At 60.2% G+C, this 12138-nt stretch overlaps 1 protein-coding gene across 2 annotated transcripts in view; it reads left to right on the forward strand.

Moving 5' to 3' along the window:
- ROBO4 (roundabout guidance receptor 4) overlaps positions 1-8147 on the forward strand; it is an 82780-nt gene extending 74633 nt beyond the window's left edge. For both annotated transcript variants that reach the window (XM_050921558.1, XM_050921559.1), the window contains exons 17-19: positions 615-836; positions 3253-3623; positions 6942-8147. In XM_050921558.1, the coding sequence (XP_050777515.1) occupies positions 615-836; positions 3253-3623; positions 6942-7186 (838 nt within the window). In that variant the 3' untranslated portion in view covers positions 7187-8147. The remainder of the gene's footprint in view (positions 1-614; positions 837-3252; positions 3624-6941) is intronic.
- Positions 8148-12138: the final 3991 nt, after the last annotated feature.

Below are 12138 nucleotides of genomic sequence, written 5' to 3' on the forward strand. Positions count from 1 at the left end.
GAATCCCCACTCGCTATCTATAGGTCAGTTCTGGAGCGGGGAGGGAATCCCCCCCCCCGCTGTCTATAGGTTGGTTCCAGAGCAGGGCAGGAATCCCCCCTCGCTGTCTATAGGTTGGTTCCGGAGCGGGGCGAGAATCCCCCCTTGCTGTCTATAGGTTGGTTCTCTTTTCCCATGAGGATTCATTTAGCTACTTATCAAATGCAGTTAGGAACCTCCTGGTTTCCCCTCCCCAGCCCTCCAGGCATGGGGTGAGTGCTCTCTGTAGGGGGGCGGGAGGTGCTGACAGGCCAGGCTAATGGGCCCACAGGTGCCCTGAGCTTGCCGGCCTTGCGCACGGAAGAACGGGTACTGTGTTTTCTGTGTTAGGAGGATGGAGAGGTTTGTCCAACATCCAGCTGACAGCGGCCCCTGGATGTTTGCCATAAGTCCTGAGCTTCATGCTGTGGGACAAGGAGCCTCTCACCACCAGGGGAGCCCAAGGGTCTGAAGGGAGGCTGGTGGGCTCCGGAGCTGAGCAGGACTGGAGGAGGTGGGGCAGGCAAGGGCATGAGGGGGATGTGCCAGGGCCCAGCAGGGCAGGCTCCCCACGGTGATGGTGCCTGTGCCTACAGGAGCAGAGACGGTGGGGAGGCAGCCAGGCCTTTCCCGGCTGGAGAGTTGCAGCAGAGCACAGAGAACGCCCTTCGGAGTGTGCTGCCCTCACCCGCGCTGCCCTACCGCCGCCTCGCCGCTGCCTCTCCCGCACCCTCTCTCGGCGACGATGGGGAGGCCGTGCTGACGCCGGACCAGGTGGCTGCGTACCTGGAGCTCAGTGCGGAGGCCGAGTGCCAGAGGTAAAGGCTCCAGCCAAGCTTGGAATCCCCTCCCCAGCCTGCTGCAAGGCCCAGAGGCCAGGCACAACCTCTCGCTGCACCCACCCTCATATCACACCCTCCCTCTGCTCCACCAAGCAGGCTGCACACCCACCTGCACACTCACACAGACCCCTGCACACTCACACGGACCCCTGCACACGCACTCTAACTCACCTGCACACACACGCACACACACACACACACACTCACCTGCAGACTCACACCTGCCTGCCTGCACATTCATATACACCTGCTACACACACTGAGCCACCTGCATGCACACCCAAACACACACACCTGCACACACACAGTCACGCCACACACACCTGCCTGCACACACACCTCTGTGCACACACAGCCGCCTGCACACTCACACACACCCCTGCATACTCACACACATCTGAACATAGAGCTGCCTACACACACACACACACACACCTAGCCACCTGCATACTCACACACAGCTAACTACACATACCTGCGCGCGTGCACACACACACACATACACACACTCCTCATGCACACAAACACACCTTCACCCTCACACACAAACCTGTACACACAAAGGCACCTATACTTAAACACACACACCTGCACACACTCTCTCTCTCACAAATACACACAACTTTGCACCCACACAGCCACCTGCAGCCACACAAACCTGCCTTCACACTCACACACAGCTGCCTGCACCCACACCCATCTACACACAAACACACTTGCACATACACACATCTGCAGACTCACACACAGCTATTTGCACACTCACACGTACCCCTGCACACTCACACACACACTTCTACACTCACATGTACCTGAACACAAACCTGTACACACACATACATCTGCCTACACACCCACCCATCCATACCTGCACACATTCACACACCTGGATACTTACAGCCACCCGCCTCCATACTCACACACTGCTGCCTTGACATACCTGAATGCATGCACACACACACACACACACACACACATACCTGCACATTCACACAGAGCTGTCTGCACACACACACACAAACACAATCACCTGCACGCACACAAAGCCACCTACAGGCACACACACACACTCTCTCTCACACACATTTGCACAAACAAAAGCACCTGCACACTTACATACAGCCACTTACACACATGCACTTTCTCTCTCACACACACACCTTTGCACACACCCACAGCCACCTGCACACTCACACACAGCCATCTGCACACACCTCACCTGCACACACACCTGCCTGCACATTCACACACACCTGCCTGCACCCACACACTCTCACACACCCACCTGCAAACTAACACATAGCTGCCTGTGCTTACACACACCCGCACACTCACACACAGCTAATTGTACACACACACAGCCACCTGTACACACACACCTTTATATTCACACCCCCATGCACACCCACCTGCACACCCATGCCTGCCTGTATGCACACACACACCCACTCATATCCACCTGCACACTCACGCCACCATAAGCACATGCCTGCATACACAGGCGTATTTACCTCCACAACCACCTGCACATTCACCACACCTGCCTGCACACTCACCCCCATGCACCTGCACATGTGTATTCACCTGTCTGCACACTCACCTATACAAACACACCCATCTGCCTGTACACTGACACATACATGCCACGTGCAGAGTCACACACCTGCACGCACACACACACCTGCCTGCACACACACATATCTTCACCCTCACTTGCCTGTGTGCACCAGCTGTGAGGGGGTCAGGGTGGCCTTAGCGATGTAAGGAGCAACAGGGTGTTTTTAATGGGTTTATTTCATAGGTGCCAGGGCCAGAAGGGACCACTGTGATCATCTCACCTGGCCCTCTGCACAGACAATTCATAGCACAGATTTGCTAGCAAACCAGCCCGGCCGGATTTAAACCTGTCAGTGATTAACAAGCAAAACCTACCAGCTGGTACCTGCAGCCATACGGCTCTGAGGGGATGTCAGCCAAGACTCAAACCCTGCCCTGTCAGACCCCCCGTACACAGCCCCATTGCATCGAGCTACAGCAGGCTTCACACCCCATCAGCTCTAGTGCATCGGGCAGGTGTCCCCCATTTCAGTCACGGCTACGCTCCGCGAGCTGGGCTCACGCCCTGCAGGTTTGACGCCTAAGAACATGTCAATAAGCTCGAGCTGGAGCCTGGCCCCTGACTGGGCCCCAGGGCGCGTGGGTGGGCCCCTGGACCGGGTGTCTCTGGGAAGGGCAGGGCTGACCGTGAACCCCCCAGGAGAGAGGCTTTGCCGCGTCAGGGATCGGAGCCCCCCCAGGGAGCCCAGGCCCAGCCTTCTCTGCACTGAGGCAGTGAATTCCCGTCTAAGGCTACTGCCCACGTTAATGCCAGCTCCACGTTCTCTCTCCAAAGGCCCCGGCAGGAGAGCTCCTTCTCCCCCCCTCACACCTACGGGTACATCTGCGGCCCGCTGCTCTCTGAGCTGGGGGCAGGGCCTGCCCCCAAAGAGGACAACGACCCCGACGCGGAGGGGGGCGGCTGCCAGTCCATGCCCTTCCTGCGCCGGTACTGCCGGACGCCCTCGTCCAGCTCGCTGGGCGGCTCCCTGCTCAACGGCTGGGGCTCCGTCTCCGAGGAGAACTTCACTAGCACCCGCTGCAGCCTGGTCAGCTCCTCCGACGGCTCCTTCCTCGTGGACGCCAGCTTCGCGCAGGCCCTGGCCGTGGCGGTGGACAGCTTCTGCTTTGGGCTGAGCCCGAGTGAGGCCGAGCCGGCCTACCCAGGTACATGGATCCCTCCCGTGCCCAGAGCCCTGGGGATGGGCGCTCACAGCGCTTGCACTAGGCCCTGCTTTCTGCCCCAGGCCTCGGGTGCAGTTGGAGGGGGACAGGGGCAGATGGGGGCAGGTTACTTTTCTGTTTCTCTTAGGACCAAGAATGCCAATTAGCTGCCAAACCTCTTTGGCCTGCCCTAGAGAGGGGGCTGCAGATGTTAATTAATGGGGGCTCTGAAGAACCACTGCACCTAACCCCCTGGGAAAGTCACTGTGTGGGGCGCGTGACCTGGCCAGGCTCATGGCATCAGGGCCAAGCTGGCCAAGGCGTCCCCCCAGCACCAGGCTCTGTGCCGGCCGGCAGAGTAGAGCAAGGTCTGGCATGGAATCCAGACCCTGGAGCTGACAGAGCTAAGGGCTCATACTCCTCCAGGCAGTGCGGGCCTGTGCTGCCGCCCCCGCGGCCCCTGCCTGCACGTTAGGGCCTCGGGCACACAGATCCAGCAGTGTAGCTGTGTGTGCCAGCGCCCAGCCTCGGGGCACGCTCGGCACAGCCCCTCCTGGTTGAGGAGAAGCTGAATTTAGAGAGGACACTGGGGCCTGATTTTACACCTCCAGGCTGGCCAGGGCAGGTTGGGCTGGGCTGGTCTAGGATTCGCTCTCCCCTGGACAGGGCAGATGCCTGCATGGCTATTGCACTTGTCTGGCCCTATGCTGCAAATCAGCGTCCTGGGTAGCACTGTGGGGATACATGCTTGCCCGCATGCTTGGGGCATTGCCCTGGGGGGCTTGGTTGGGGGAGTTGCTCAGACACACTCTCCCCACAGATCTCTCTCCCTGAGGCAGGAGACATCTCATCCAGATGTGGAAAGAGCAGTTTCTGTTGCAGCAGCAAAAGCAGGGACCTGCACAGAATATGGGCAGCAGTTGGCTGCCCCCAGGGGGAGGAGCAGGGCGGAAGTGCACCCCCCCGGAGAGCATCCAGAGGCCTTGCACTCAGGGGCCCTGTGCCTCCTGGAGGTCGGTATGCGATGTGCAGCCTTCCTTCTCCAGCTGCTGGTCCCTGGAGTCCGGGGCCCGGCGGGGAAGTGTTCGCCCGGGTTAGCAGATTAGGGGCATGTTACAGCCTGTGCCCTGCCTCTGTGTGACCGGCACTGGCAGGTTTCTGTCTCCCCAGCCTGGACGGGCACCAGGGGGATGTCGGTTCCCAGGGGTTGGGAATTCTGGTTGCGATGCCCCAGGCGGCATTGACTCACCTCCCAGAGGCACAGGCAGGACATGCCGCCAGCTCTGCCCAGCCAGCCGAAGAGCTGCTCACGTAGTAACCCACTGCTAGTGTAACCCACACACCTCCTGGGGGGGGGGGTGGCTCTGTCTCATCTAGTGGCACCGAGACCACTTAGAGAGAGAGAGAAATGAGCCTGTTCTACAACCTTAGCTCATAGCCAGCTGGCTTTTAGCTCATGCAGTAGAGGCTCAGGCACTAAGCTCCAGCGGTGCACGGTTCGATCCCACCCACTGATGACCAAGATCTGTTGGCGTTACACTAGCGGAACCCAGCTGTGCCCGTGCACTGCCCGCCGTCCCCGCAGAGGGGCCCTGGATGGGGGAGGGGGGTCAGGCCAGAGTGTGCCCCACTCTCTGCACACTGCAGCCTCAGGCGTCTGCATGTACTGCATTGCGCCCGCTGTTCAGGGTCTGGGCTTCAGTAAATCCGCTGTCACTCCAGGTCCCCCAGAGCCACCGTTAATCCAAACTGACAGCACTGGGAGCAGGCGAGATACCAAAAGGAAACGAGCCGCGTGGACTTGGTGCATCCTGCTCAGAATTGCTGACGAACCGTCCAGGCAGAACTGGCTAGAGTGCCAGACGGGCCTGTGGCCCTCTTTGGGGAGCCACGTGATTCTGTTAGTTACTGGGCACAGAAATGCTTCCAGCTATGTCCAGCCCCTCACCTAGGGCAGGGAGCTCTCGGGTTCCCATGTGCCCCCTCACTGAGGGTGGGGGGCTCTCAGGGACCTACATGTCCCCTCCCTGAGGTCAGGGGGCTCTCGGGTTCCCACATGCCCCTTCCTTAGGGCAGGGGGCTCTCGGGTTCCCACGTGCACCTCTCTGAGGGCGGGGGGCTCTCGGGTTTCCACATGCACCTCCCTGAGGGCGGGGGCTCTCAGGTACCCACATGCACCTCCCTGAGATAAGGGGGCTCTCAGGTTTTCACGTGCACCTCCCTGAGGGCGGGGGCTCTCAGGTACCCACATGCACCTCCCTGAGGTCAGGGGGCTCTCGGGTTCCCACGTGCACCTCCCTGAGGTCAGGGGGCTCTCGGGTTTCCACGTGCACCTCCCTGAGGTCAGGGGGCTCTCAGTTTCCCACGTGCACCTCCCTGAGGGCAGGGACTCTCAGGTACCCACATGCCCCTCACCGAGGCCTTGGAGCTATGCAGGATATTTGATGCGCTGAATTCAGCCATGCCCTATGGCGCCCACGTTTACACAACTCACCCCTTGTCCACAGGCAACAGTGCTCCAGGCGCTGCCTTTCCTGAAGGGCCCAGCAGGAACCAGCTGGGTTAGCTCCTCTCCGGGCTGCTTGGACCTTGTCCAGCTGAAACAGCTTCATTGGCCCAAGGCGCAACTCCTCCTCCCGCCAGCACCCGCTGCAGTGCCACCCCATGCGTCACTCCCAGCCTAGCTCCAGCGGCACTGCTGCTCCGCAGTGTGCCTGGCACGCACCTACACTGTGCCTGTGAGGGGAAGGGCCAGAGCTGGTCCCAGGGCGAGGCTGGACGGGAGCCAGGGGCGGGAGGCTGCTGCAGCCTAGGGGCCCTGCAGGAAGCTGCAAACAGAGCAGGCTCTGAGAAGAGGCCTGTGTCTGCAGAGGGACCTGGCTGCCTGAGATGCCAGATGGCGGTGCCAATGCTGTGGATGGGACACCAGCCCTGTGCGGTGCCAGCAATGTGGCAATGATGCCAGCCCCTAGCACCACTTCTCAACTAGCAGCGAGAGGCCACCTGCCCTGGGCTGGGGGGAGCCACATGAGCACCGAGGTCAGGCCTGTCCCCATTCAGTGGCCGGACGTCAGGGTCCATCCCTGCTCTGAGAAGCACGTGCCCTGGCAGCCCATGGAGTGGGCTCCGAGCTCTGCTCCACCTGCTGAACATGCGTGGGAATGGCCTGGCCCTTTGTCCTGCGCTGTGGCAGCCACGCTGCCCTTCTGCTGCTCCTGCCGCAGGGCTGCCTTCCCATCAGGCCAGCCTGGGGGTCCCTGACTCTCACCCACCCCCTCCATGAGCCTCACAGCGTAACTCTGGGGTTGGTCTTTCCCACAGACTTCTCGCCACCCGTCTCCCCGCTGGATAGGTTCCTTCCCCGTCCGGAGCACTGGGAGGGCATGGCATGGGCTGGAGCAGAGCCCCTTCCCCATCCCACCTGGGAGTGGAGCACCGGCTGGCTGGAGGACATGGAGGCCAAGTATTCCCAGAGGCCTGAAGGGATACCTGCCGCTGAGAAGCCGGAGGGGAAGGCAGCACTGAATGGGACCCGGCCCCTTACTGGGCCAAACGGCAAGTGTTAGTGCTGGTGCTGGCTGGCACACGGGGACTGGGACGCTGGCAGGCCGGCCTGCTCTGGCATCGCAGCGCTGCATCCTCCCCAGCCAGGAGATCAGCCAGAGCCCTTAGCATCCCTGGGCTCTTCAGGGCATGTCTACACCTAGACCCTGCGGCTGGCCCCTGCCAGCTGACTCGGGCTGTGGGGCTGTTTCATTGCGGTGTAGAGGTTCAGGCATGGGCTGCAGCCTGAGCTCTGGGCCCCTCCCTCTTGGCAGAGTCCCAGAGCCCTGGCTCCAGGCCTTGCTCCCATGCTGGGGTTGGAACAGAATCCTGTCCTCTGCGGAGCTCCCTGTGACACACGGTGCCTAGGCGAGGTGCCAGCCAGGCCAGACACAGGAGCACCCTCCGCTCACCCCTAGGGAGCACTGAGAAAAACCCACTGGGATACTCCCCAGGAGGGGAGGCAGAACAATCAAAGGGAGAGTCCTGGAGCCCGCTCCTACCCAGTGGCTAGGAAAGGGAGGAGAGTTCCCCACCCAGCCTGTGACCGGGAGCAGGAAAAATCCCCAAACAGCCCCCTCTGGCATCTCCTTGGATAAGTGCCCCAGCCCCTTCCTGCTGCCGAACACTCTCTGCCCCGTAGCGCTCCCAAGTGTGAGTGCCACCCTCAGGATAGAGTGATAAAAACCTGGGCACAAACCCCTGAACTTCGAACCAACCAACTGCCCCAAGTGCAAACTGCACCGGCACTCTGACAGCCAAAACACGGAGCCCTGCCAGCCCCAGGGTGCTCTGCTCTGGCTTGCCACCCATGGGAGCATATCTCCCTGACAGGTGACCCTGAAGACCAAGAATCACAGCAGTAGTCAGGTACCCCCAGTCCCCAAGGACCAGTCACTTGGCCCAGGTCAGTTGCATGTTAGGTCTCACCAAGGACAATGCTTGTGGCCAATCCTCTAATAAACTACATGAAGATTTATTACCTAGGAGAAGAAAACTAGAGTTATCTACAAGGTTGAAGCAAGTGAATAGAGACGCACACCAATGACGTTCAGTCTTAGCTTTCAAAGGGTAACAGGTGTCTGTAATCAGGAAGCTTTGTTGTCCTTTAGGGCTAACACAGGGGATCCCTTCCTTATGCCTAGGAAACTCCTTCCTTGCCCCCATGCCCAAATCCAAGCAGCACAGATACCTAGTTCCTTTTTTCTGGGGGTTTTATCCCCCTCCAGCCATGTGGTCTCAGCTGCAAACTCAGCTGATGGAGGAGTCCACTCTTGTGACTCATCTTCACGGGGAGGAGAGCAGGACAGGAGAGCGTTTAGTTTCTCACTCTGGATATAGGAGTTCCCAGTTGCAGGATCCCACCAGAGCCTGTCTGGTATCACTGGGTCTCCTCCTTCAGGAGGGGGTGTAACAATTTCTGCAGAAGAGCAGCTCCTTGCACTAGTTAGAGGCGATTCATAGAGGTTCACCCTCCAGCCACTCCAATAGTATGGAATACAGATCAATGCAGGTGGCATCTCCCAGGCATTCACTAGAGGCCAACCACTAAACACATCCTTAGCATCCTCATACTTATTTGATCAGTATTAACCCCCATGCGAGCTACAGTGATTCCAGCCCGGGGTCTGTCAGTGTCCAGTAGAATCATGGGGACCTTGGCATGAGCTGGCACCTGGCCTGCCAGCATCACCCCCCCCCCAACCTCTTTCTTCCAGGGTGTGCTCTCTGTAGATTACCGACAGTGCTGGCCATCATGGAGCAGCCTGCCCAGATCCTGGGGTGAGCTCCAGCCTCCCCACAGCATGGCACTGCCCCCCCTACCCCCAGGGCTATCACAGTTTGAGCCAGCTCTCCTGCCGCCCAACGAGCGTGATGCTGGCCTCCCTGTAGCTGCGGTGTGTGCTTCTGGAGTGCGGCATCGCCGCCTGGGTCCCACTGGGCATCTGCAAGCAGGGAGGGGCTCAGGGAGCTGGGCCAGCATGTGCAGCCCTCACTGCCCAGCGCCTCCAGATTCCCCATTGAGTGCCAATGTGCTAGCTGGCCGACAGGCCTGTACAACCTCGCACACACGCATGCCTCAGTGAGCAGGTGAGACGCTCGGCTAGGACACCGGCCAGTCCAGGTTGTCTGGAGGCAGGTGCAAATTTTAGTGAACTTGGGAATAACTTGCCCTGGGGGACGCTTCTCCCCAGCCCTGTGCAGCCTGGACTGGGGGTGGACGGGCACAAGAACTCTACCAGCTCGGCACATGGCTCTCTAGGGCACAAACGCTTGGGGCTCTGGATGCAGCTCAGGGACACCAGCTCCACACAAAATAACCTGGATTTGCAAAGCCTCTCGTGGCCTCATCCCTGGAGCTCCACAGCCCAGCCCCCATGCACTGCTCCCAGCCGGACTGCCAGTCCCCATGGCAGGCTCACCCTGTCCATCCCTGGGGCACTGCAGTGTACTGCGTGCAGTGATTAGCTCCCAGCGGGTGCTGATCTGGCGCTGAGTCCCAGGACACCCTAGCAGGTGACTGGCTGACATGGGCCCCCCTTGGGGTGAGGGTGAGACAAGGCCGCTTTGGGCATTGCTATGGAGCTGGGGGTCAGGCTAGTGGAGGGCAAGGGGCACTGGATTACATGAGTGTGACGTGGGAGCGATGCCTGACTCCATGGGGGGCTGGATGGGGCAGAGGAGAAGGTTTGATCCAAGGCCAGGCGCTGTGCCGGGTACATTTTGACCTGGCCCCTCGACACGCTGATGTGGCCTGCACTGCAGCCTTCCGTTCCCAGGTGGGCCTCTCTCGGCTCCTGGCCATCATCCCTGAGCGGGTGGGGCTTGTTGCACTGCCCGGTGCGGGGTGCACAAGGAGGGAACGTGACCTGTGACGCAGTGCGGCTGTGCCCGAGCCCAGAAGAGACACTAGGTCTCCCGGCCCACTGCCCTTGGCATGTCGCTGAGTGCTCTGTGCAGGCAGTAGGACAGACCCGGCCCTTCCAGCCCCTCAGCCTGCAGGTTTGCCTCTGGGCATGCCCATGCTCTGTGCTAGTTGGAGATGCCATGGCTCTGCGTGGCAAGTCCTGCGGCCTGCAGGGGTAACACGGTACAAACAATCTCCTTGTGAACAAGGAAAATTTCCCGTGTCCCCTCGGAAGGGATTGCTCTGCCCAGGGCTGGGGTCCCCATGCCAGGCCTGTCCTGTCCATGGACAGCAGAGTCACACTCTGAGCCTGCTCAGCTGCTGCTGCTGCTGTTCGCTATTAGTAAAAGGTGATTCCTTTCCAGGTGCCTGCATGTCGGAGTCCAGCAGCCCCATAGCAGGGACGATGGGCGAGTGCCAGACCCCCTGCCCTGCTGCCCACAGTCCCATGCCAAACGGCTCTGCCATTCCCAGGAGGGACGAGAAGACCAGAGTCATGCTGCCGCCCATGGACATGGGGGCGACAGGAGTCCAGGTGTAGAAAGCCAAGCATGTTCTATGCCAGGCGGGTGCAACATCTGTAATGCTCAAAGCCCGGAGAGACTCTCCAGACACCGTGGGCCTGAGGGCGAGCACTTGGCTACTACTGTGCCCACCCCCAATGCCTGCTAGACACGCCTGGCCCCTGGTCACTGGCAACAGAATCCCTGATGAAAGGCCTTTGACGCTTCCCCCAAGATGGGCTGCGATCTCATGGGAAAGGAATTCCCCAGGCTGTCCCACACGCTGAGGGGGAATATTCAGCATGAGAAACGGGAAAGGCCAGGCAGATGGGGCAGCACGGAGACCTCACTAAGCTCCACACCAGCTGCGTGCAGGAGAGGAGCCCCCTGCAACATAGCCTGGCCATGGGGCTTGGCACAGGCGTCTCTTGCCAGCAAACGTTGCTTCCTTTTCTCTTGAGTGCCCGGTCCCTGGCAGGACTCCACCCGCTGCCCCACTCTCAGGCTGGCACTCCATGTGGGGGCCAAGCCAGGATTCCTGCTATTGGCTTCAGGGCCGATCTCTGCTTTGACACTGTCTGGGGCACCCGCCATAGTGGGCTTTTCGTGGGTCATACGGGGAACCCCCGGGTTTGGAGGCCCCTGCAGCTGCATTTGCTGCCCAGGATGGAACTGGGAGCCCAGTGGTCCTGCCCACCCAGCTGGCATCACCACACTCAAAGCTGGGGGTTGTTTGGCAATGCCTGTTCGGGTTTGGTCAGCTCTGTGAGGGGCTAGCCTGGGAGCGTTTAATATTTCCTTTAATGGCTGTTGTGAGACGTTTTCCTAACCTGCCTGATTTCCCAGTGCTGGGGCCTTATTCCTGTAAATAAAGAGAGCTTCTCCAGCGAGCTGCTGGCTGCTGAGTCACCCGCTGCACAGCGCCCGGCAAGCCATGGGGGTCGCACCCACGGGGCATGTGTGTTAGTGCCCCAGGAACCCTCCACCGCCTGGGCATCGCGCTGCAATGAAAGGCGGCTGGAAACAAATTCCTGACAGCTGCGAGTTGTATCGGAGAGCCTGCGGGGGGCTTCATTTGCCTCAGCACTCGCGTCTCTCGCAATCAGTTCACGCCCGCTGGCATGGCTGCCCTCGGCTGCTGTCTGGCCAGAGTGCAGGGAGCCTGTACTCCGCCGGGCTCTGCGTGTGGTGGGCCCCTCCACCACAGTCACGGCAACGTGCACTAAAGCTAGGCAGGTACACGCTGCAGTGGCTCTGGGGGTATCTCAGCCCAGCACCCCAGGCTTCGGGCGCTCAGCACTGTGAGAGTCCCCTCTAGCAGTTAAATTGCGGCCCGTGTCCCCACCCCCCTGAGGCGCACCACCCAGGGCAGGTGGGGCATTGCTCTAGCCTCTCCAGTCCCCAGGCCTTGTCACTGCCTAGCAGCCATGCTTAGGATGGCAGGGCCACCCAGCGGCTTCAGGGGGCCTGGGGCAAAGCAATTTCAGGGGCCCCTTCCATAAAAAAAGTTGCAATATTATAGAATACTATATTCTTGTGGGGACCCCTGTGGGGACCAGGGCCT

The sequence above is a fragment of the Gopherus flavomarginatus genome, chromosome 13 (assembly GCF_025201925.1).
Source record: "Gopherus flavomarginatus isolate rGopFla2 chromosome 13, rGopFla2.mat.asm, whole genome shotgun sequence".
Classification (NCBI taxonomy): domain Eukaryota; kingdom Metazoa; phylum Chordata; order Testudines; family Testudinidae; genus Gopherus; species Gopherus flavomarginatus.